Source organism: Maniola jurtina, chromosome 14 (genome assembly GCF_905333055.1).
Source record: "Maniola jurtina chromosome 14, ilManJurt1.1, whole genome shotgun sequence".
In the NCBI taxonomy this organism is placed as follows: domain Eukaryota; kingdom Metazoa; phylum Arthropoda; class Insecta; order Lepidoptera; family Nymphalidae; genus Maniola; species Maniola jurtina.
This window is the reverse complement of record NC_060042.1, coordinates 8,068,914-8,096,439: the sequence shown is the minus strand read 5'-3', so window position 1 is coordinate 8,096,439 and position 27,526 is coordinate 8,068,914. Positions and strand designations below refer to the sequence as shown.

At 35.1% G+C, this 27,526-nt stretch overlaps 1 protein-coding gene across 5 annotated transcripts in view; it reads left to right on the top strand.

Moving 5' to 3' along the window:
* The window catches only part of LOC123872016, a 303,144-nt gene that overhangs the window by 208,050 nt on the left and 67,568 nt on the right, over window positions 1-27,526 (top strand). For 4 of the 5 annotated variants that reach the window (XM_045916128.1, XM_045916126.1, XM_045916125.1 and 1 more), the window contains one exon: window positions 17,412-17,636. In XM_045916128.1, the coding sequence (XP_045772084.1) occupies window positions 17,592-17,636 (45 nt within the window). In that variant the 5' untranslated portion in view covers window positions 17,412-17,591. Of the gene's footprint in view, window positions 1-17,048; window positions 17,139-17,411; window positions 17,637-27,526 lie in introns of those variants that run through there. The other variant, XM_045916124.1, reaches the window with a different exon arrangement.

The window sequence follows — 27,526 nt, the reverse complement described above, 5'->3', positions numbered from 1 at the left end:
TGTAAGAAAATATTTAAAAAAGGTATATCAGCCGGTTTTTTATTCCAGCTCTTAATACATGTAAAAACGTCCAATCTGTTAATTTACTTGAGCCTTTACCCTAGTACCAAATGATATCGACCGCCCCATATCAAAACAAAGTAAATGTCATTTTTCCGAAAATCGTTTTGTCATAAGCCTAACTTTCATAGTATGTCCCGTTGTATTGTAAGGACACCCACATTAAAGTAAAATTAAAAGCTAGTAAGTCGCTTTGACCATTTTAAAACATAGTAAGTCTATGAACTCGCTAGGTTTTTTATAGATTAATGCGCCTTACTAAGTTTTTCAAAGGAATTAGATTAAATAAAATAAATATCACCCATTATCTAAATACCATGTCAAAACAGTAAATACTTAATAATGCATTAAAACTTAAAAGTAAGATAGGAAAAGTCAATGACCTCTACATGTCAACTGTTAAATATGGTTTGCAAGGGAAATACTTTGCATACTCACATAATGTTTTTAGGGTTCCATATCTCAAAAGGAAACACGGGACCCTTATAGGATCACTTTGATGTCTGTCTTTCTGTCCGTCTGTCCGTCTGTCGTGTCTGTCAAGAAAACCGATAGGGTATTTCCCGTTAACCTAGAATTATGGGCAGGTAGATAGGTCTCAACTCTCATAGCCCAAGTAAAGGAATAAATCCGAGAACAAATTTCGTGATTCTAGATCAACGGGAAGTACTGTATAGGTTTTCTTGACGGACAGACGGACAAATGGACAGACAACAAAGTGATCCTTTAAGAGCTCCGTTTTTCATTTTGAGGTACGGAACCCTAAAAAAGAAAATGATGCACATGTAATGAATAAATGTGTAGGCCAGTCTTCACACTAAAATATTTAAACCCCTTTAATTTAAAAACTGTCATAGCCTAGTGGTTAGAACGTCCGCCTCCTAATCGAAGGTCGGGGGTTCGATCCCGGAATCACGCACTACTAACTTTTCAGTTATGTGCGTTTTAAGCAATTTAATATTACTTGCTTTAACGGCGAAGGAAAACATCGTGAGGAAACCTGCATACCTGCAAGTTTTCCATGTTCTCAAAGGTTTGTTCCTAAACTTCTCTTGAATTTAAACCACTTACTAGGTTTTGATCTGAGAAAGAAATTTGACATTAATTGACAAAATTGAGAGACCTAAGCTTGTATAAGAACACAGAAGTGTCATAATTCGTGTTCACTTTGCCTAACGTCTCTCGGAGAGCAGAGAGAGATTTAAACTGTTTCTTATAATCACTGGCCATATTTCAAATGCGAAAGTGTGTTTGTTGGTTTAATATTCAATCACGCTGCAACGGAGCAACCAGTCGACGTGGTTTTTTGCATGGATACATTTAAAGACCTTGAGAGTGACATCTCTCTCCGCATCGTATTCTTTATTATGAAACACGGCCGCCGAAATGGCGTTCCAACCTTTAGGCTCTTCCCATTGCCCGCAGCATGAATCTGAGCTTTCTTATGATGGTTATATTATGTACATATAATATCTCATAAGAAATCTCTAACACACAATCCAGCTAAGTAGGTCCAATTTCAAAAAAAGCTAGCTAGCCGACAAATCTAACTCAGTTAGGCAGCCTTCGGGAACCTTCGAGATGTCTCTCGTCCAAAATTCCTCAATGCTTGAAGACCCGTCTTTGAATAGTGCATGATGTCAGTGATGAAAAATGGATCCGAAATATAGGTCTTTTTTTGTACACAGGAAATGCCTGACGCATACACCTCCGTCATGTGGGGCTTGCACCAAACTTGCACTACTACGAAATCCATTTCGGAACACGGCGCCCGAAACGAGGCGCGCTATCTCCTAAAAAACATAGGTATAATACCTATTTAGAACACTTACTATCTGTCATCATAATCTATGACAACCTCCGAGTATTTACCTGGTAAAACCGTAACTTTAGAATAAATTTTAGTATATAAGCAGGCTTCATTTAGAAATGAAAAAATCCCTATTTTATTTTTCAACGATTATAAACACAACTTTCATTCAAAAATAATAAGCTTAAATTCATTTTAAATAATATTTTGCGACGAAATGACGCGCACAGTCCTTCCGCCATGACAGTCCAGTGGACACTGAATTCCATAGAGCGCCTGCAAGAAAATAAATAGCACAGGAAGTTTTTTGGTTAGTTTTAGATTATTTAAGAAATGAAAAACATTTAGTATAAAACTAACAGTTCAAATTGATTGCTAAACCTAAACATATCATTTTCTGGAGGTTGGCTTCAAAGTATCAAGATGTTAAAGAAAATTTTTACAGAACAAGTTGCGAACAGCAATGTTTTCAACTTGTTTTTTTTATTTATTGGGATAATGTATACTAAATTAAAAGAGGCCCTTATAATCTTCACAAATTGAAGTTTTTAATTGCATGTATTTAATAGCTGTTAATGCTTTAGAAAAATAAACAATTTACTTCAAAGTACAGCATTTTTGCGATTTGTCAAATAGCAATTACCTTAAAGATCTGTCGGCTTGTCATTGCGGCCGTATTCACAATCATTACTATGAGGTCTCAAAGTGCGCTCGAACGCATAGTGTAGTGTTAATATCTTAACCTAATTGTAGGCCTATATCCAACCATGATTTAATTTATTTTATCCCACAAAAAGTCGTAAATTTAAAGGACATTAACTAGTGATTTTTACGAGCGAATACGTAATTATTTTCAGCTTCAGTAGATCGGCTGATATCCATATCCTCTGTTTTGCGGTTTGTATTGGATTGGAAATGTTTTAAAATTATAAAGTGATTTTCCATTAAAAAACCAAGTTAATAGTACATTATGGTACAAGTGTGTAATGTTGGTGATTACCGCTGAGGCGCCATTGAGACCCGAGCCTTAGGTGAGGTCTATGTTTTTGCTAGCGTTTAGGTAACACCCTGTGTCTTTGTAATATTTTTTTTGTATGCAATTACCCGTTACCATTTTTATAACAACGCGTCGCAGAAGAAAAGAATTAGGTTTATGCTGTACTAGGGGATGCCCGCGGCTTCGCCCGCGTGGATTTCGATTTTTTAAATCCCATAGGAACTCTTTGATTTTCCGCGATAAAAAGTAGCCTATGTCCTTCCCTGGGATGTATCCCAAGTCTGTACCAAACATTAAAATCGGTTCAGTGGTGGGGCCGTGAAAACGTAGCAGACAGACAGACAGACACACTTTCGCATATATAATATTTTCGCATATATAGTATTAGTATGGATGGATATGGATATTGAAAGTCCTAAAGTTTTAGTATTATGCGTGACACTTTCACAGCTGATAGCATTTTGCTATTCGAAGGCATCATCGTTACAAGATAAGGGAGGCCATGCACGTAATAGCTATTGACGTAAAAAATACGTTTACAATAATTTGTAACGTAAAGTATACCAATGTTCTTTATTATAACTTGAATATAAGCTTAAAATGTAGTGAAAAATTGTAAGTCTATGAACTTGAAGCTTTTAATCGTGTATTGAGTTTTCAACGAAGAGGTTAGATTCAATGTTATAAAGGTTAAGTACCTAAAGGATAAAAAATGCGCCTTTGATTTTTTATTCTGGCCCTATACATAGGTACTTTATGCTGTCGCAAGTTTTTGAGTCTCCACTTTGTTAACATTTGAACCTTCCTCTTGATTCGCTTTATAATCCGTTGCGTAGGTTCTAGCTTCTAAATCTAAGCTTTCATATAGAGAGCGGGAAGAGATTAACAATTTTTAATAATGTAGGCAGGTTAGTTAAGTTTCGAGAAAGATTCATTATGTCCGATAATAAAGCTGTAAAAAGACATAACATAAGTTATGTGATAAGTACATTGTGTCGTTTTAGAATCAGTCTTCACTGTAGACTCAGCAAAATTCTAGTAGCAAACCAGAATTGCTTTGAAAGAAATACTTAAGCGGTGTCAGGAAGAAGATTTTTCGGTATTATTCACGCGTGTGAAATACAACATATTCGAAAATCGGAATATTTCCTTATTTAGAGTTTATAGTGTCCACTCACTGTACATAGATCCATGCAATAACAATTTTCTTTCATTTTTTTTAACCCCGACCCAAAAAGAGGGGTGTTATAAGTTTGACGTGTGTATCTGTGTATCTGTCTGTGGCATCGTGGCTCCTAAACTAATGAACCGATTTTAATTTAGTTTTTTGTTTGAAAGGTGGCTTGATCGATCGAGAGTGTCCTTAGCTATTATAATCCAAGAAAATCGGTTCAGCCGTTTGAAAGTTATCAGCTCTTTTCTAGTTACTGTAACCTTCACTTGTCGGGGGTGTTATAAATTTTTAATTTACACTTGTAGCAATACTATAATATAATATTTAAGAAAAAATGCCGATACTCTTTTAGTTTAGAGACTGACAACAGAATCGGCGCTGGTACCGAAAAATGAAGTAAAATACGTGCTTGTTGGTCGCTGTTTTTTTTCAAATGCGTGCCGCGTAGCGTGATGGCACAATCCCATAACAATATACCTAGAAGGCGTTACATTAATGGAAAACTACTTAAAATTACCTGCGCCTTGCTTGTCAAGATACATATAATTTATGGTGCCCGCGTAAGTATATTTCCTTTCTACTGTGTTTCTCGTAAATTATGCAACAACTTACCCAATTTTCAATGCATGCCAAGTCTATAAAGAACTTAGTAGCAATGTGATTTATTTTACCATTGCGGGTTGTCGGCTTTGGCTATTTCTAACGTTTTGGTTGAGTAATGTCTTGAATATTTTTCTTCTTGAAAATTTTCGTAATTCATACTATTTTTATTTATTTATTTATTTAAACATCTTTATTGCACAAAATTACAAAGAAAATAATAAATGATACAGATAAAAATACAAAGGGCGACCTTATCACTAAAGTGATCTCTCCCACGTAACCCGTATTTTCGAACCTAAAGGATAAGACGAGGAGGATACTACTTAAGTTCTTATTAATACAAATGCGAATTTGTTTGCGAATCTGCTTTCACGGCCCATCCGTTCGACCGATTTTGATAAAATTTGGCACAGAGATAGGTTGCAGCCTTGGAAAGGCTACTTTTTGTCCCGGAAAATCAAAGAGTTTCCACGGGATTTAAAAAAAACCTAAATCCACACCGAAGAAATCATGGGCATCCAATATTAGGTACACTGATAGCTTGTACCCTGAAGACGGACATATCTAAGCTACTTTCTATAGGGATTTTTGATTATGTTGTATTGTATAATAACGGGATTACGCGAACTAAGTCTCGGGCATCATTTAGTGTATGATGTTTATTGCTAAAACATGGAAAAACCGCAAACTGAATTTCTGAAATCCAATTCAAATTAATGGAATTAATTCTGATCGAGTTGCAGACTGCTACAGTTATAGCATTATTATCTCTTGAAATTTGAAATTTGTGTAGTCCATGCGGACAAAGTCGCGAGCATAAGCTATAGAGTGTGTTCATATATCTCATCAGTAGTATCTACTTTTAAAATGTAGGGAGTCAGGCCAGCTCAAATTATCACGAACATTTCTCGATCTGGCATTTAAATATAGGCAGCTATCCACCATCGCGTTCAGGAGCCGTTAGGAGTTACTTGAGATGCGTCGATATCTCAGGACGGCAATACATCACTTAAAACGACAGAGCATAAATTCACGGAGGTTGTCTTCTCGTTATTTGTAGTCGCCACGTGAACCACCGGTTTCGGGTGAATATTAACGATATCTCCAATTTTCCGCAAGCTTACCCCCGTCGCAATTTCTCGCCAATTGAGCAATCGCATCACATCTCGGGGGTTGGTGTCGATTTAGTTAAAAAAATTGACTAAATATTGAATTATGATCGATGGCAGTCTGGACCGATAATCGTGTTTGAAATTCGTTTTGAAATTAGATTACTGATAGTGAAAATTTCATCCATAAATTTTACTGCGTAAATAAATATTTTTATACAAAAATACGTTTGATACTTGAATTTTTATGGATACAAAATACGGTGATAAGTATAGTGTAGGTATGATATGGAAGCAGTAGTGTATACTGAAACTGAAACAAAAATAATAATTAAATTACTTGGTGGGTAAGAAATTAGACATGCATCGTATCACACTAATATTATAAAGGCGAAAGTTTGTATGTGTGTGTGTGTGTGTGTGTGTGTGTGTGTGTGTGTGTGTGTGTGTGTGTGTGTGTGTATGTTTGTTACTCCTTCACGCAAAAACTACTGGACGGATTGGGCTGAAATTTAGAATGGAGATAGATTGTACTCTGGATTAGCACATAGGCTACTTTTTATCCCGGAAAATCAAAGAATTCCCACGGGATTTTTAAAAAACTACATCCACGCGAACGAAGTCGCGGGCATCAGCTAGTAGAGACCTATTCGAGTAACTTGTTTCGGTACGATTTTAATTTCCAATTTTCACCAAAGAGCAGAAAAGTTAATCGTTTTAAATAAATAGTGTGAGATATGAAAGATAATTTTATCTAAAATAACATTAAAATAAGTTGACTCGAAATTTTATTTTTTTTATTTTTTTATTATAAAGAAGGAAATTATATTGACAAAATATTTTATTTTGATTTCAATTTATTATATACAAAATTTACTATTTTAACACTGAATTACTTTTAGCAGCTTCCACAGATTTTGTCCACGTTCAATGTAAAATGTACCTACTATAAACTTTCCTCAGAAAATGTTATAAATATTAGTTAAAATTATTGAAATTTACTTAGCAACTGAGAAGTATAAGCGAATACACAGACATTACGAATTTACGACGGATTACGAAGTTATTTTATACTATTTTTCAGAATACAAAATTACTGTAGTCTCTATTAATAATATTGCAGATTTTTTAACAACAATAATATATTATGCTTTAAACTTCTTAATTCTCTGCGATAATAAAATATGTTTTTATAATGACATAAAAAATCTTGCGACCGTATCTTAAACTGTCAGACTTTAAGGAAATGCTATTAATCTTATGCGAGATCGTTCAGCTTTTTTCTCTTTGCGTTTTAAAAGGAGACTCTTGAAAAGTCAGTCTCGTGTGCAGGAAAAGCTTGACTTGTTAGAAAACATGTTCAGAAAGATGCTGACTCCTTTAAAACGTGACTTCTAAGGTTTTACGTAAAACATTAATTAGGCAGTAAAGCTTTCAGACTTTTGAGAAAGTTAATGTAGTACTACTCACTCAAAAAAAAAATTGGCAGTCAGTGTCTAGTCTACTGACAGTTCTAACTCCTAACTAGTTCCGAAGTAATTGTCTATTTATATCGCTTTAAATAACTTAGACGACGTGAGTTAATTTTCTTGTTGTTAGCAAGTTATTTGTACTATTGTACAGATAAATTTAAATTTTTGATTAGGTACAATAATTTTGTGCGGTAAAGATTCACAGGCGAATAATACTTACTGATGGAAGTAGTTGTCAGTATTTCAACACATAGCAAGCAGGTGGTTGTCCTTGCAATAGTAGATCCTATTCACTTGACACTAATTTATAAGCTCGCTAAACCCACGAGTAAGTCGTCTCGACGAGTAAAAATATCATCCATACTATAATATTACAAATGCGAAAGTGTTCTGTCTGTCTGTCTGTCTGCTACCTTTTCACGGCCCAACAGTTTACGTTTCATCATCATCATCATCATCAGCCTGTGGACGTCCACTGCTGGACATAGGCCTTCCCTATAGAGCGCCACCACACCCGGTCCTCAGCCTTCCTCATCCAGCCACTTCCCGCCAGCCGCTTTATATCGTCGGTCCATCGTGCTGGAGGGCGTCCCACACTACGTTTGCTCAAACGCGGTCTCCACTCAAGGACTTTCCGGCTCCAACGGCCATCGCCTCTACGACAGGCATGGCCTGCCCACTGCCACTTCAGCTTGCTAATAGTTTACGTTTGCAACGTATTAAATATTACAAAATTTGTATAATATACGAATAAACCCGTTACCCGACTTTCTTCTTAATCAATATTCCCAATTTGAAAGTTATTTAAGAGGCCTAAATAATTAGATTATTATATTATACTTAAGTATATCGTTATTCAAATTAAAAATTTATCTAACACGAAAATCTAACGAAGAATTCATAAAATCCTTTCTGATTTTATTAGTTCGACTAATTTTTCGATAATATTACTGTTAATTTTATTCCATACATAGTAATCAAGCCTTCGAAAAAGGTCGTTAAACTTCTGACAAATGATCCAACAGAAAGAAGTAAAAATAATTCTTCACCGCATAACAACCTCTTTGCCTCACAGCAAAATAGGCTATTACTTTAGTTTATTCTACCTATATTAGGTAGCACAAAGAGCTTTATTCTTCTGTGTTCTTTAAGAAACGGATTTGTATTGTAATGTAAGGGGAGGGAGCAATCCGCGGGACAATGTTCAGGACAATGTTCTGCTTTGTTGTCACAGCAGTAATAGCTCCTAAGAATCGCGTAGATTACGCCAAATGTCACAAAGGGCTCTCCCTTTCGCCTTGTCCTATAAAGGCTCGCGCACATCAGTACGGGACGCACCGCAACGCATTACATTGCAAAAATCCTTCTGCATATTCACTTTCGTACATTTTGTATGAACCATTGCTCACTAAATGCTGGCCGCACGCATAGTATACTTTGCCACAATTTTACATGCACTTTGGCCTTCCACGACTGCAATGTGCGTCAGCCTTATAGCACGTTTTGTTCGCATGGTTTCTTGCTTAGTACATACAGCACTTTGAAAACCGTAGCTTTATATTTTCAACACTGAATTCAAATTAGGTATAGAGGTGGTAAAGACCTGGAGAGTGACGTAGGCTATTTTTATCCCAGCGTTTTAGTGTGGAATTAGAATTGCAGTGTAAAAAAGTCATCAATGAAAAGTTGTTGTTCGTTATCACTTTCAGTAAGAGTATAGATATTATACCTACTTACCTACTTATACTTAACTCGTAGCTATAACCAACTATTATATTATTATTCTGTGCTATAACTGGGTTGTCACTAGCATGTATCGACCCTATCAGCGCGATTGTGATTTGCTAATAATTGAGATCGACATCCGTAGAAATCGTTTTGGTTGGTCTAGGTTTTTCATTAATAGCAACATAGCATTTTAAAAAACCTTTACTGTCTCTTTCTTTTATTAAATAAGAACCTTTTGTATCAGCGCTAATAGCTGAGTGTTATAGAAGAGTAACTAAGTAGGTATGCAGCTAAATTTAACTGCAAAATTACTATTACTGTACTGGGTACCAACTCTTAAAAAATGTCAAAGAGGGTCAGTGACGGACCACGACAGACGGGCGGACGGTTCTTTGACATACATCATCACCAACCCATCGCCAGCCCTAGTGGGCTCATACTGATAACAGACACCTGTGCTCATTAGTCGAGCACGGGTATTATCTCTATATGAGACGGGTTTCTGCCATATTCCACCACGCTAGCCAAGTGCGGATTGTCTTCACATACCTTTGAGAACAATATGGAGAACTCTCAGGCATACAAGTTTCCTCACGATGTTTTTCTTCACCTTGCAAGTGATGTAACTGTTTAAAACGCACATAACTCCGAAAAGTTAAAGCGTAGGATCGAACCCTCGACGTTCCGTATAAGCCGACGTCTTAACCACTAGGCTATCACCGCTTTTTCTTGCCTCTGACATTCATTTAGTATTTTGCTTTTTTATGAAAGACACTTGGAGCTTGATTTTATAGAAAATAACACCTCAATTCCGATTACAATCGACGAATCCCAATTGCAACAAAGCACAGGTATCACAATTGCTACAATACACGCAAACTGCAGCAATCAGAGGCGTAATGATTCCTCCCCTACACGATTATAGAGTGGTCTGAATAGAGGTACGGACTACGGCCGTGTCACCCGGGTGTCCCCATTCAAAGTTTGGCAGCAGGCAATTTAGTTTTTGTGTGGCGAGCGACGCCCAGACAGTTTGGCGTTTAGTGATTGCTTGTGTATTGATGTATTTAGTGATTGATCTATTATGGGAAATTGTTATAGGCTAAACTAATGTGAGGGTGATGTGGCCTACTTGCGACATAGTAGGTATATTAGTTGATAAGACTATCAACTAATGTACTTCGTATAAATATAATTCGTAGTACTTACAGAATACTTGATAGTACCTTCCAGATATTCTGAGAGGAGACCTGCGCTCAGTAGTGAGCTGGCGATGATGATGATGATGACGATCTTCCAGGCACATAATAGCGACGCTTCTTACGAGTAACGACACAATAAAGTACTTTACAATTCAGCTTGCATAGCGCTGTGGCCGCTGCGGCCTAAAATTTAATAATACGTATCACGTAAACTCTTATTAACCCCCGACCCGAAAAGAGGGGTGTTATAAGTTTGACGTGTATATCTGTCTGTGGCATCGTAGCTCCTAAACTAATGAACCGATTTTAATTTAACTTTTTTTGTTTGAAAGATGGTTTAATCCAAGAAAATCGATTCAGCCGTTTGAAAGTTATCAGCTTTTTTCTAGTTATTATTGTAACCTTCACTTGTCGGGGGTGTTATAAATTTTTAATTTACACTTGTCTGTGTACTTACTAGTACTATTTTTAAAGGAATTAAATACATAATTTTACACTAAAATAGACAAAATGGAAGTAAGGTTTATATTAGGTTACTCAATACATGACTTTTCATAAAGAGTAAAGCACTAATTATAATTAAGTCACGCTTAACCTCAAGCGTTAATTAGCGTTATTGCTCCGCTGACTCAAATTATAATTAACGAAATTTAAATTATCTTGTAATAAGTTGAAATTTATCATTAAGAAATAAATTATGAAGAAACGCTTTCAAGTGCCCACAATAATATATTAGGTTCCTACGCCGTTCAGCCTTTTTGTTTGTTACAAACTACCTAATGTTTACACTTTTAGTAAAATTTACTCCTTAGTTGATGATGACCAAACTTTAGATATAAAATGTATATTTTTTTAAGACATGAATTTAAAGGCAAAACATGGAATAAAAATAATCTAGTTATGCTTAGAGTAGTTATAGTACCTAATATCAAATAATGCTCATAAGTTACTTCACTGGACACTGATCTAATACGTCATAATATTATTTAAATTCGCGTAACAAACATACAAAAAAAAAACAAAATCAAATTGAGAATGTTCTCCTTCTTTAAAGTCGGTTAAAAATTTATGAGTATTTTATTTTTTGTGCCTTATTATTATATGAGTACCAATCTTTATAAATTAGGCACACTGTACACGAAATTTGCCTCGAGCGTATCGAAATCTCGTTAGAAAGCTACTTGTACAAGTGCGAGGCAAAGATGTAAATATGCAAATTTTATCTATACCTACAAGTTAATTATTATTCGATTAAAATAACTAAGAAACTACGAAGTCCTCCAACGCGCCGGTAAAGACCTAAAATGACAAAATTAGGTATTTTACAGGCGCGACTATAAAATGCAAAATCCTCTTATGTTATCTGGTACAAGACTTCTCGTCTCCTTTAGACCACCGTGATGGCCAAAATTGAAGGAAAATTAAGCTTCGGACGGTAGAAGTCGTGGCTTAGGAATATCCGGGTATGGGCGGGGTAACCAATATAGCATAACTTTCCGTTTGGCGCAAGGTAGGACATTATATGACAAGAGGAAGGCCAAGCACCAAATAGTGGAGAGGCACGATAAGTAGGAAATAACGAACTAATTAGATACAAATACAAATACACTGACTGTCGCTTGGAACAAGCATTGTAACTTTGTGGCCTGTGTTTACTTCCCGTGAGTGTACCTACCGACTGCTAAGTGACATTTCCCATTCACATACTTGGAGACACTTGGAGAAAACGCAAACCTCTAACATTTCCCTATACCTACCTATCTACAGTTTCCTACGTTGTCAACGAAAGCACTTCTAAATTAACTTCTTACTTGTTAGAATTAATATATTTAACGAGACGAAACTATAAACAGCTAATTTAAAATTTTAGGGAACATTTGGTTATCGAAGCTTAAATGCATTGTGACAAAGTTTTCCAATATCGTATTTAAAAAAGTGCTTAAGTCTGGTGCATTGAATCCATTCGGGGCTTCAGGGTTCAATCCCGGTCATACCTATACGTCTAAGTTATCGGAGTAAAATGCATTTCATAAAATCATTTGATTTTATCACATGTTTTATCGATAAGGTAAAACATCGTAAGAAAACCTGCATTTTCCTAACCGAATTGTGTGTGAAGCCTGCCAACCCGCACTTGGCCAGCATGGTGGACATGGCTTAGCTGTAAATCATTCTCTTTCGAGAGGAGACTCGTAGTGTATGTATGGGTTGTGATTATGATAATCTAGAATAGAATAGAAATCTATAAAAGTGTTCGAAAAAAGACCACGAAACATTTATCAACAGCCGGAAATAAAATACAATATTTATTTGCTGAATATGAGTACATAGTTAACATTGCCAGCTCTATTATGCTGCAGGTGTTCTTGAGAGGAGAAGGTGACCCATCGTTCGTTATCTCGATATTAATTTAAAAAAGTCTTACCAGACCGAGCTATATCGATCGAGGCCGATGAATGATTGAAACACACTCCTGTCACTTGGATGACTCATTATACACGAATACACTATGGGATATTTCCCGTGAGTGTATCGGAATGTCATTAGTGGCAAGTCCACAAGTGCGGCTGACAGATGACTCTCCCATACACACACCGCACATACGCCATAGCCTCATGTATCAAAAGCCTTTATATTGATTTTTGTCGACTTCATGCGGTCGTTTATTTCCTTTTTTAACCCCCGACCCAAAAAGAGGGGTGTTATAAGTTTGACGTGTGTATCTGTGTATCTGTCTGTGGCATCGTAGCTCCTAAACTAATGAACCGATTTTAATTTAGTTTTTTTTGTTTGAAAGGTGGCTTGATCTAGAGTGTTCTTAGCTATAATCCAAGAAAATCGGTTCAGCTGTTTGAAAGTTATCAGCTCTTTTCTAGTTACTGTAACCTTCACTTGTCGGGGGTGTTATAAATTTTTAATTTACCTACACTTGTTAATTGAATTTTTTTTTATTTATTTCGATACACGGTAGCACTTGGCTGCGATATTACCTAGTGATAAGTGATGATGTAATCTAAGATGGAAGCGAGTTAACTTGTAAGAGGTAAAAGTCTTGATCGGTTTTTACGCCGTACCATACTGGAATGCTAAATCGCTTGGCGGCACGGTATTCAAGATAGTTTGGTTGGAAAGGTTGATAGGATAGTCACGGCCGAAGCCTCCCACCAGACCAGCGGGTTGATTCGCTAGCTTAGTGTTCGACATTGAATGAAAGCCGATTGGCACTTGAAAAATCCCATATTGCTCTTGCCGGGAATCGAACCCGGTACCTACTTTCTTCTTTCTAAATTAAATTTGAAATTCTTTGCGACTTGGTATCTACTATAAAACACTAGCTTCTCCTTTCAGCAAAGTTTGCCTGGTAGAGATTGCTCTAAGCAATAAGGCCGCCTTTGCACACAATTGTTTTTTCTGTTTTTCTTCTTTCTGTGTTGTATTCCTTTACATGTGTTTTTTATGTGCAATAAAGTCTTTCTATCTATCTATCTATCTACTTCCCAATTTCAATACCGCGCTCACCACTGCGCCAAGGAGGTTGTCAAAATTTGTCAAATAGCAACCATCGGAGGTTTATATTGGGTATGCAGGTTAGCCTTCATTAAACTGTAGCTTTGCGGTGTTTAAGCTCCATTAACATCAGTATTGAGAGAGGATAATCAGTGCGACAATGCTTTTTCGCGGCATTTTCATTGACAAAGCGTTGCAAAAGCCTCTAGAAAGATGATTACCTAAGCACTTATTTATTAATATTTACATTTTTTGACAAGCCTGAAGCATAAAATATTTGTGGTAAATACTAGTCCTTCCTTTAAATGGAATAGAAGATACAACTTCAAAGGTAACAAAGGCTTGGAAATAAAGCTGTATCGATCCTGCTTCGTCAGTGTCTTCGATACAAATCCGATTTGCCTAAGCGCTGGAGCAAGAATGTGAATATGAATATTCAGTTGCAATGTGTAGTGAATAATATTATATTACATCCACTATAACAAGGTTCGTCAGCAGAACACGGCCGCGTTCAACTTGCACATTTACTGCAGACTCGCTACAAGGAGTTGGCAAGCGATCGTAAAGCTGTCCTACCTAAAAGTTCTTATATGAAAATCAAATAGTCCCGACTAAAAGACAATCAAAGTTCGGAACTTTTAAAGCAGATAGTCTTAACTTGGCTTCAGTCGGAAAATATAACGTATAGTCGATAATACATATAGGAAGTCTCGATTTTCACTTTGGAAATCCGAGTTACTAACGTTTGCTTACCCTAAATCCGGATAAAAGAAGTTCGATCGGACGAAACAAGTTTAAACTGAAATAAGCAGTCGCATACTTGTTTCTTTACGCCTCGGGTAGATAAAGTAAGGAAAGTGTAAAGCTCGCTCAGGATTGTCCCGTGTGGGTGCACTTGCAGGGAGGCGGGATCGCGGTGCAAATCTCTCTTGTTCGGAATACAGTTACGGATTTTCTATGGAATGTGTTTTATATTTTTAACCCCCGACCCAAAAAGAGGGGTGTTATAAGTTTGACGTGTGTATCTGTGTATCTGTGTATCTGTGTATCTGTCTGTGGCATCGTAGCGCCTAAACGAATGAACCGATTTTAATTTAGTTTTTTTTGTTTGAAAGGTGGCTTGATCGAGAGTGTTCTTAGCTATAATCTAAAAAAATTGGTTCAGCCGTTTAAGAGTTATCAGCTCTTTTCTAGTTTTCTTGTAGAAAAGAAGGTTAGATAACCGTTAGGTTCTTAATATTATGTCAATAGACAAATGTCAAGCTGTCAAGATGGACGTTGCCTAAATACATTATTATTTATTTGAAAATGATGTTTTGGAAAACTCAAATACTTTGGATCGTCGGGGGTGTTATAAATTTTTAATTTACACTTGTATTTATGTAGTTTCTGGTTGTTTCTCTTATTTTATTCCTCGTGTGACACGAGAGATCTTGAGCGGCTCATATTATTACAGATACAATTCTAAAACGATTATACTTAGGTAGGAACTTTGCTCTTGTTATGTGCTTAAATGTACAAGAAGTACTCATAACCATGAGTTTAGATTAGTCTATGTGTACCTAATGAGTTGTTATAAAATATACCGTCTTTGAAAAATGATTGAATTAATAATTTATTATTATTTACCTAACATATACCTAGAGCTTAAATGAAAATTACGAAAAAAGAAAAAACATTATCACACTATAATATTATAAAGGCGAAAGTTTGTGTGTGTGTGTGTGTGTGTGTGTGTGTGTGTGTGTGTGTGTGTGTGTGTGTGTGTTTGTTACTCCTTCACGCAAAAACCACTGGACGGATTTGGCTGAAATTCAGAATGTAGATAGATAATATCCTGGATTAGCACATAGGCTACTTTTTATCCCGGAAAATCAAAGAGTTCCCACGGGATTTCGAAAAAACTAAATCCACGCGGACGAAGTCGCGGGCGTCAGCTAGTATTAAAATATATTTTGGTGTATATACTTATACCTAGTACTTATTTATTTCCATTATTTTAATATAGCCTTTCGCTTTAATTTAAAGATTCCTCTGCTCCTAAGCTAGGTACCTATACTTATTTATTTCCGTTACATCATTGTATAATCATATAAAGTATATTTTATTGTACACAATTAAGTATATTTTACCTTACTTTTACTTCACAATATTCTTGATAGCTGCCTAATCATTTTTGAACTTACTTGTAGGTAATTACATTTACAACTTTGATACAGGGTGGATAAATGATTATGCATGACAAAATTGAATTTTACGCGAAGAGACTTTAATTTAAGCAACAAGTTTATAACTAATTCATTCTTGGCAAACATTGGGTGGGAGTTATTATTCGTATTTAATGAACTTAGGCGTCGCGACGCGCTATGCATACGATTAGCATCTACCAAGTGCATCGGTTGCGTCATTATGTAAATTTTACACCAACATCGCTCATTCAGTTAGGCGTTTTGACTGTATTCGAGTAAAACAAATATAAGTTGCGTAAACTTAGAAAGTAACAGTGAAACGTGCCATATGATCTGAAATAGAAAACATCATCGCCAACGCTGAGTAGGTATCTTCTTAGCATACGTACGGCGTACGAATGTGTATGTTAACTAATGCAAGTCTATTGTATTCATATAATTTTGGTGTGGGTAACATTTGGCGCAAATTGCTTACCAACAATTTTATGTTGGCAATTATTCCTGTGGCATTGACAATATTTCGTAACGAGCTTAATAACATTTTACGTCACGAACTTGCAGCTCACGATTTCGTTAAACACGAGTGGAACTCCTTGTCCTATTCATTTTTTTACACGACTGCCCCAAAAAATACTGCAATGATTTCAGGGTTCATGTGTGAACGTGAGTTTCATTATTCCACCATATCTTCTGAATGCCTGAACAGATTTGGGTGTTTGGGCTATCGTTAGAACCATTTAGAACACTTACATCATCCCGAGTCACACTGGCTATATTTTAAAAAAAAATCAATATGGCGGATGTATGGGCACTCATTATATGGCACCATTTCCAATGTGAAATCTTTTACTTTTTATTGGATTTTTGGCAGGGCAGACATGTTTTTATTTTTTTTTATCACGACATGTTTTCGTCAATGACAAAATATTTGACTTACGGTGAAAAAAAACGCTTGTAAATGTAAACGCACTTAGACGTGTTAATATAATTGCTAACATAAAAAGCCTTTTAAAACCAACTTACCGTTAGCACGAAAAAATATTTACGCTTTAACAAAACATATGTATGTATGCCGTCGACCCGAGATGTGGCGAAATGGCCATCCTAAATACCAGCAAATCTAAACAATTAGGTGTCTAACCGTACAAAGCCTCTAAGGTTTAGACATCAACGGTCCATTCCCAGTCACTTGCGTTGCCAAACACTTGTGAGATACGAGTCGACAACTTAAGTGATTCGACTTGTACGCTCGCTCGCGGACGCACGTCGCTTTGCTGTAGTTTGAAGGTGCGATTGCGTACCTACTTTTAATTTTACTTGCAACTTTGATTCAGTTGTTTTATAGGTGTACTAGATCGTGTGTTAGAATAGTTCCGGTTTAAAGTTTTGTACCTAATCGTTTTTATTCGTTTTAAATTTTATAGTTTATACAATTTACGAAAACAAAAGTTAGCAAACCAAATCGACACGAAAAAGATTTAAGAACGTTGCGCTCGAAAGCTCTCGATTTCAGTTGCAATATTTTTTTTTGCTAATAGATAAATCTTTTTCTTGTTTCAGATGTCTTCGAAAGGGATCGTGTTTTAAGTGAACAGTGACAAATACATACAGCTATTAAGTGTCTATTGAAATGTGAGTTCTGTGCCAATAGTGTTAAAATCGTTTTTCTTGTGAAAACTTTTCCTAATGAATAATCCAGTGTAAATATTCTATTGTACGTGTTACTTACAATCTTTCACCATGGAGACGGAGGAACTTACGAAACTTGTTGATGGCATTTACAAGGTAAGGTTTTTCACAATACCTATAAAATATACATACTTATAAAGTTTTTCAGGCGTTTGACATAACGGATGGGCACTTTCGCTTTAATTTCTGAAGAAACTCTAACGTGAAGGGAGATTAAAACTTTTGTAGACGCGTAAAGCTGGCTTATAAAGTTTTAATACTTTTTGTACGGTAACAATAGGTAGTTAAAATATAGGTATTGATATCGTCTTTTTAATCTAATGCATATCTGTTGTAATTATTTTAAAGTAGATATGCCTTTTTATCTTGTTATTTGGATACAACTAAATATACCTAATTCATATTCGTTTATAAATAGATTTGATCGTCCAAACGTTACATTTATTTTCAAAAGATGCTTTTTATCTTTTCAATAAAGATATGAAATTCGAGATGGAATAACGACCGGAAATGACGGTATTAACTTCGGTTGATATCTTTCATAGCTGAGACTGGGGTGTCTGTTTTTGTTACACACAGACCAACTCCCGTAATGAGGTGTTATTTTTTGAACCACGCTCATATATTGTATCAAAGGGTGCATAAACCTCGCACCAATATCCGCTATTAGTCTATGCAGTCTGGCGTAGGATGTGTCACACACACAAGCGTAGGTAATAATTTCATATTCACTTTTTAAATTCAATTATTTTATGAGCTTTCTCTGGACTTTAACTGGAGTTTTATAATCTCTTAAAGATTTATCTCAAATAATTAAGAACAGATTTCTCAATAACCTATTGCAAAAATGGAGCGGAGATGTAAAAGTTTCCTTTAGGTAACAGCAATCTATCTCATATGATCTGTGCAATAAAATTCCAATATTGTCGGTTTACAGCACGAAATTTATAATTTTATAGCTTTGTGTTCCTCTCAATAAGGCCGCACTGCACCGTGCCGGCCTCCAGCTAGCCCTTTCACTTGACATGATCATAGTTCTATTAGAAATCAGGAATAGCTGGTTTTTCCTATATAATTATATCTAAGAAAAATCATTTGTTTAATTTTATGCATTCATACATAAATGGGGAAAGGACCTTGATGTCTTGAAGTTGAAACACAGGTTTTTACCTAGTTCACGTCCTAGTTATAACTACATATATATAATGTATTGTATATAGCAAACAAACAGTACTTAAATAATTAATTGATATGTGAATGTGGATACAATAAATAACCTAATAGGTACTCATATATTTATATATTATAATATATTACCTAACATAATTAAACCAATCATAAACTCCATATTATATTGTATACAGCAATACTTGTGCTGACGAAACAAAAAACACGAAAAAATATACACACAGAAAAGATTAAAGTAAACTAAAGTTATGTTCCGTACATGTATAAAAGCTTAAATTCTGCGATGTGCAAAAAGAATACCAAGCTTTTATGAAGGTAGGTAGTAGGTACCTATATAAAAAACTCTGTATGTATTTACATGTACAAAAATAGACAGCAGGCAAAAGAACCAGTTTTATTTTTAATAGTACCTACCATAGTAGACACAATAATTATTACTTGATCCGTTTACGACTGCGACCTTTAGCGTAACAAGGGGTCTAGAAAAGTGAAAACACTAACACTACGCTCAAGCGGATCTTTGAGCACCTGCCTCAAATGTCAAGGTCATACGGTCACAAAACAACTTCACACCATACGATTTCTCTAACTCGTTATAGTATAATGTTCATGTTTATCGACATTCCGTATGGAGCCAGATCATAGAGATTTCGACTTTCTGATTTTTTTCTCTGGAATGTGTGAAACATTTTCGATGTTGTTAATAATATTATATGCCACTTCTAGTTACGTTTTTATCTTTGACGAATTTTGGTGTAGGAACCTAGTTACCTACTATCATCCCCGTGATGTAAGCTTTAACTCTGTGCCTCGGTAAATGGGTGATCGTTAAAAGCTAGTAGACAGACAGACAGACCACACATTCGCATTTAAAATTATAATAATAGAGTATGGATATGGATGGAAACTAGCCTTTAGACCGATTTATCCTAACTTGCTCGCCTCCGGCCTTTTCCAATAGGTAAGTAACTACCTACGCTTGTCGCTTGGCTTCTATTATTAACCCCCGACCCAAAAAGAGGGGTGTTATAAGTTTGACGTGTGTATCTGTGTATCTGTCTGTGGCATCGTAGCGCCTAAACGAATGAACCGATTTTAATTTAGTTTTTTTTTGTTTGAAAGGTGGCTTGATCGAGAGTGTTCTTAGCTATAATTCAAGAAAATCGGTTCAGCCGTTTGAAAGTTATCAGCTATTTTCTAGTTACTGTAACCTTCACTTGTCGGGGGTGTTATAAATTTTTAATTTACACTTGTTTTGATGGAGGTTAGTAACTAAACTCTGCTAGGTAATAGACAAGACAGACCTAACTCATGATCTGTTAATTATTTCGGTTTAGTCAGTAAGTACCTAAGTATAAGGCAATGAAAAGAAACTCTTTGATTACCTAACTGAGGGATTTCTTTTACATTCGTGTAACAATAGAGTCTATTTTCTTTCCCTACTTTTGACTCCTATATCTATTGAAGTAGCATCTCGTTAGTATTCGAAAAGCTAACCACACCAGTCGATGTGTGTTTATTCAGTCCTTAGGCTTACAATTCATCACGTGCGCTGCGCCAAAAGAAAAGAAAACCACTCAAAGTAACCAAACAAACCTAAGTAGGTACTTCAGAAGCCCCGATACTGTTAAGTCCCTAAATCTTTTCTGATAGGCCCAGAACTCCTTTTTAAACTCCCGACCCAAAAGAGGGGTGTTATAAGTTTGACGTGCGTATCTGTGTATCTGTCTGTGGCATCGTAGCTCCTTATCGAATGCACCGATTTTAATTTAGTTTTTTTTTGTTTGAAAGGTGGCTTGATCGAGAGTATTCTTAGCTATAATCCAAGAAAATCGGTTCAGCCGTATGAAAGTTATCAGTTCTTTTCTAGTTACTGTAACCTTCACTTGTAGGGGGTGTTATAAATTTTTAGTTTACACTTGTGAAATGCTGGATGATGCCCATGAATTCAAGTTTTTTTAAAACTCCGTGGTAACTCTCTGATTATCCTAGAAAAAGGAAAATGTGTCCGTATTTGGAAAATAAATAATCTATCTCTTTACTAAATTTCATCGAAATCGGTTAAATGGATGAACCGTGAAAAGAAAAACACAGACAGATAGACACACTTTAGCGTTTACATTATTAGTATGGATTTTCTTTTAACTTGCCATCCTTTTGTAATGTAAAAAAACTTTTCCCGTAGGTATAGATTTTTCCAATCTGTAGTAAGTGTATTCCTTATCGATAAAAATCTCCACACCAAGTGTTAAGTGCTAAACCCTTTTCTTATACAAAGAAATGCCTTTGATAAAACACTAGTCCTTTCATTTATCTTCTAATGTGCCTAGGATTTTGAAAGAGGGTTTAATAGACTTTTCTATTAGCACAATTCCTAACTTACTAATTTAATCACAAGGATATGGGACTGTATAGGATTCTTTTGGTTAAATCAGTTTGATCTCCACTTAACTTTTTGTTTTTTTTTTTAACAATTTAACATGAGTTAAGTTTCACGTTTTTTTTAAGCACCTACCTACTTATGCTAAAAACATACTTATTAGCTTAAGTTGTTAATTTTCAATGTGAAATAGAAAATTAAATGTAATTTTGTCATCAAACTCAAAACTCAGTAAAAAACTCAGTAGTACTTAGTATAAAATGCGTAATATTTAAGTATAATGTAAATTTATTTCAATTTGAGGTAGTAGGTAGGTATCAAATCAATCACAATAGTGTGGTTGGGATTAAAAGAACATTCTTAGGTTTCATACATAGGTACGCCTAAATAATATATACCTAAAGGTTGACTTTGATTGCATGCCCTACATATTGTAAGTTATTGTTAAGATTAGAGGAGTTAGAAGATATTATGCTAGGAAAATGCTGAATACAATACACCAATGGATCACGAATAAAGATGGAACAAGATTAAAATCAAAGAATAGAACATATTTTTCATAAAGTACTTAAAATTCAAAGTAACTAAGATAAGTACCTACTTAATTATTCTATTTAGTTAACATAATATCGTTATTTTATATAATCATGTCTTATTAAATAGTTAAGAACGTGTAGTTTTGCATTCACAGACTTCCATGTTAAAGTTTCAGCACAATTTTCTAAACGTAAAGTTTTCGACATTTACCTACCTCCTGCAGTCACAAAATTTCGTGACTGTTTTGCTAATACAACTTTAAAAAGGTCAAACTTCGTAATATTTTAAGCTTACATATTTAAAAATAAAAACATTTTAATCCAACTTAATTAACATTGAAATACCTAAGCTTAATGAGTGTTAATATTTATCATTATAATTTTCAAAATAATTAGCTTAGTATTTCAGTTTTGCAAAAGATAAACTTTGTTTTATTGTTTCTGCCTTATAGTGCGTTATTATACTTCGTATAAAAATAGCATATGCTGATATTTTAATGTAAAAGGTAGGTACTATTTACTTCCAATAAAAGTAGGTCACAATATGTTTTGAGCCTAATCGAATGATCTCCATACAGGGACAATTGTATCGTACAATAGTCTACATTGGCATTTTTAAAATTGCATTAGCGCTTGACAGGTTTCTATTCCTAAATCCAATAATATCTTGGCCATATCCGGTTTCGGAGGCGGCCGCCAGTAGATGTTCTAGATAATTCCACCTTCTGTTATTAAAGGACGTATTTACCTAGCCGGATTTTCCAAGAAGTAAATAAAATTGAGAAAAATGTTTCGAGTTTTGAAAAGTCTTGTATTAGATTTCGAAATATAATAATTTTTATGGGTACCTTAGTTATATTATGAAAGTATATAATAGAAATCACCATTTAAGTTTTAGTTTTTTTTTGTATAGGTCTATTATTTTAGATTATTTATTTAATAATATTATAATAAATTATATTTTGCCCACGTTTTAAATATCCTTATTAATTATTTATTCGTTAGTAAATTCATGTTAGTGAGGCTATTAAAGATGTTGTTGATAAACTATTTTTGACTTGTTTCATTTAATTCATAGAGCTAGAAAACATTTGTTTGTCTCTTTTAGACAAAATGTTTTATAGGGAGCATTAGAAGATATTACTAGAAGTTGTACAACTATTTAATTCTGCTTTCTCTGGACGTTTGCCAGATGCTTTGCTCTAGAGGCGTATATAAAATGCAATTGTCTTTTATGAATGTCTACTTTGCCCTGATGCAAAATCTGTAGACAAGCTTCCTTATGAAACAATGGTTCAAGTTTAGCAACTGACAATTCAATCCTGTTATGAAGAAAGGATTCATTATTCAACCCACCAACAGTTGTTTTTGATATTCAACTTTAAAGTGTTTGAAGATAGACAGACACCCAAAACAAAATCTAGATATAATATAGTTACTTAGATCCTTTCTGCATAATAGGGTTGAATTCATATTTCACTAGCTGAAAAAGTACTGGATTAAGAACCCATCTGGGCCAGAACTTCGTTACTTCATAAAAGCTGAAAGTTTATATGCGTATTGCGTACCTATTGTCCTCAACATATTGATTTAGGCCTATCCATATTGATTTAGGTAGTCATATTATATGAAAGTTATATACCTACTTAAGCAATTTCACTAGAGGTACATATCTACATAAATTACTCATTTAATAGCATTTAAGATACTTACTTTAACCCGAGTATTGTTGTGGGTCTCTTAATGAAACAAACCGTATTAAATGTTTTGTATACAGTGAGAAGAGGAATTTTATTGCGTTATTCATTTTAATATCTTTGGGAACATAAAGGCGTCCATTCAATTTCCTCCAGTGAAATGTTTCACCTTTCACTGGATTATAATATTTATTGTTAATTGAAACTGTCATATAAATTATTATTGAAAGTAAAAAATACGACTAGGTAAGGTAGGTAGGTACATTGTTGGTATAATATAATATCTGATGCAGCAATTTTATTGCTCTATTGGCAAAAAAGCAGTTAGGTATTCCTAGTTAGGTATTAAATTCAGGTTATGTTGCAATTAGCTCATTAGAATGCTCTTTGTTTAATTTAGTTTTGCGGTGGCACTTTTGTACACAACAGGACGTATATCTATATAATATGAACGAAAAAGCTGACTGACTGACTGATCTATTAACGCACCGCTCAAACTAATGGTCGAATCGGGCTGAAATTTGGCAAGCAAATAGTTATTATGATGAATAGATTCGCTAAGAAATATTTTTTTAAATTCAACCTCTAAGAAGGTAAAATAGGGGTCTGAAATTTGTGCAGTCCACATGGACAAAGTCGGGGGCACAAGCTAGTTATGTATAAAATCGCACTAGGTTGATACATGGACGAGTTTTCGAATCTATGGACTAGGTAAATATAATTTTTCCTTGAACTTTATCATTTCCACCTTTATTCTATTACCTACCGTACTGTGTTTTTTGATAAATACATATTTATCAAAATATACCTATGCAAGAATAATAATTATATTAACATAATTAGAACACAGTGAATGGAATTTAAATAAATTACTTAATAATAATTTGCAATGAATACCACCTATGAAGATTGAAACGAATAAAGAATTAATTAAGCGTCTTTTACGCCACAATTAAATTGTACAACGAAATAAGAATGTCAAGGTTGTGGCACCGCGAAGATATACGGCACATTCGTCTTTGTTGCGATATCGTGCAAGACATCGCAATTGACGTTACAGGACCATTTTAAAAAACCTACGAAATCACACACAATAGATACTTCTCGCAGGCCTACGCTCACTGGTCGATTACACAGTTTCCTTGCCCGAATGAGATTGCTCCACGACATTAAGCCAGCCTAATGTAAATTTTCGTCGTTACGCTGTGTCTGTTTGTTCTGTGTTGCTCTTTAAGTACCAGTCGCGGCTCAACCTGCCTGGAGGCACTATCCCGTGATAGATATAATAATATGAATGCACGAAGAATAATTTCTGCTACATGTCCCTCCATCACCCACATGCCTACTAAGGCCAGGCAATGGGTAGATTCAAAAAGCTCAAAGAAATTTCTAAATACTAATTTGATAGATTAATTTGTATAATTAGCTTTCCGAATAATTAATATTCCGAATTTGAGACCTTGAGCGGCCGTCGCCCCATTATCTTGGAAAAATGGTACCGAAAACCAGTTTTTCAAGGAGTACATAGGTATCTTCTCTCCAGTGCCACCTAGGTCAAAAATAATAATTATTGCAGATTCAACAGCAACCTTCTGCAACCTTTGTAAAAAGGCTCAAAAAATATAATATCTCGTTCACGACAGCAATGAAGCGAAGTGGACGTTCGGTGTGTGTGTGTGTGTGTGTTCGTGTGTGTGTTTGTGTGTGTGTGTGTGGGTGTGTGCAAAGCACATCGTTTACACGTTCCTGCATTTAGGAAAAGTTGATCTTACATCGATTTTTATGTACCTGTGTATGATTAGCGATTTTATGTATGAATAATTGGCAGCTGTCGGTATGCCCCTGCCCAGATCCTGGCATTTAGATCGCGCTTCGTCAGTCTACGGTGGTACTTCTAGTGTTTTTAAGATCATTGCATGATTTCCTTCGAACATGAAATAAATTGTATACGTTCGCTCCGAATAATTAGGTCGCTTAATATATTGCGATGGAGTCTTAAATACCCTCGATTATCTATATTGTGGTGCTTAGTTTGATGTATTCGATATTTTGCTTTCATGGTGAAAAAGTAGAAGTGTTTCTTTGTAAAATCTGTGTAACAAAGACATATATTATCTAATATTATCACAATACACAACATATTAACTAATGTAATGACAATATATTATCTAATGTAATGAGATGAAACATCAAAGCTACTGTAAATATAATATTATTGAATACTCACATTATTGAATATTATATTAATAAATATTCAACAATTGTCAGATATTATGTAACTTGGCGATGTGGTTTCATATGTTGGAGAAACTTATCTTATAATATCTTACTGTTCAAATAAACTGTCAATTAATAAACTTGTAATTGTCTATTACATATATCTGTGTCTATGAATATAAATTATATTTAGGCTTTTGCTAAATGTTTCATTGCGCACCCAAGCACCAAGTTGATCTACTCGTAATATAATACGAAATAAGTGAATAACCATTAAAAAGTATCACAGACTGACATACATGGCTAAAAATGCGCAAAGCGTGTTATCTAAATTGCAATCAAATACGTAACAAGGTAGGTAGTATAAACGAAATCGAGATCGAATCAAATAAAATTGGTGTCACACAACAGCGGGGAAATGAAAAAGCCAAAATGAATGGCCCTTGCGTGATGGCACGATGCTAAGCTGATACTAAGAAGCCTGTAATCTACATACGCGATGCGTGCGCGAACTGAATGATAATACGGACATTGTGCTACAGGATCCGTAACTAAAAAATACTTACCTAAATATATTATTCAAAATATTTTCTAAAATACCATTTTTTTAACAAGAACAAGTCTAGTCCTAGTTTGAACCTAGTGGTATTCTTTTAAAAATAACACCTAGAAAAAATAGTATTATTTTCATATCCTTAGGGGTGTATAAAAACTGTTCTGATTTCTTACTCAATGTCTATGTATACGATGTAACCACAAGTAAAGTTCACTCGCCTTCGTGAAATGCAAGAACTGTATCAGCTGAGTTTTTTAGTCTGTGGCCTGCGAAAATCTACTTGTTTTGCGCGTTATAAGCTTGCTAACATTTTGAAATGATTTAATCAACTATGATCTAAGAGGATGTAGTAGAGTGTAACAACTCGTTTCTCATTTAAAGTTATTTTTATCATAATCACTGAATTCAGATTTGACAACTTAATGACCAGCCGGTCAGGGTATTATCGAAATAAATGCCACAAGTCAAAGACATTAAAAAATAAACGACTTCGGGCATGATTTAAGAGTCAGGCAAGTTATAAAGTCAAATAAGTTATAAAGGCTGTCTTACGCCAGAGCAACGACATGAGACAGTGGGGCATCATGCTGTAAACAGAAACATTACTTTCGCGGCCTTAAGCAACGTGTGCCAGCAGCAGTTTATTTTATGCTGAGACAAAATCGACGCGACTTCGGTCGCGTGAATTTTCTGGGATAAAAAGTAGCCTGTGTTAATCTAGGGTATAATCTATGTCTTCAAAATTTCAGCCAAATCCATCCAGTAGTTTTTGCGTGAAAAGTAACAAACATACACACATACACACAAAATTTCAGCTTTATAATATTAGTGTGAAGTGTGATATACCTACTACGATTTTGTTGGACTCAGCTGTGCGTATCGTGGCATTGCGTCGGTCGCGTCAGGTCGAGTTTCGTTTAACAAGATGTGTTTTTTCGGCATCAACTTATTTAAAACAATTCTTGAGTAGCCTTTGTCTGAAAAAGGCAACATTTTATGGCAGTCCCTTACGCACTATAAACAGGTTTATTCCGAAGCCGGCTATATGAAGGAGCTAGTTTTCCAGCTGAATTACAGAGAGTACATGTCGAGAGGTGAACGAGAGTTGGCTGTAGTGTCCCGGGATATCCATTGTTATTCAAATAAGGCCCCGATTCGCCCCGGCGCGGCGCTGCGGGACTAGATAGGAGCCACACAAGTGCCTCTTGAATTAGTTTCCACTGATTATTTTAGGAGAAAAGCGTTTTCCTTTCACAGAAATTTGAAATTTAGTAAGTGAGTCGTGTTAATAATGGTTTTCGTGAACTAAGAGTACTCTCGTTCACCAAACCATTATTGCTAGTTAAACTTTATTATTACCCATTTAGTAATTAAAAAAAAAGAAAAGAAAGAATTAGCTCAATTTACTTACT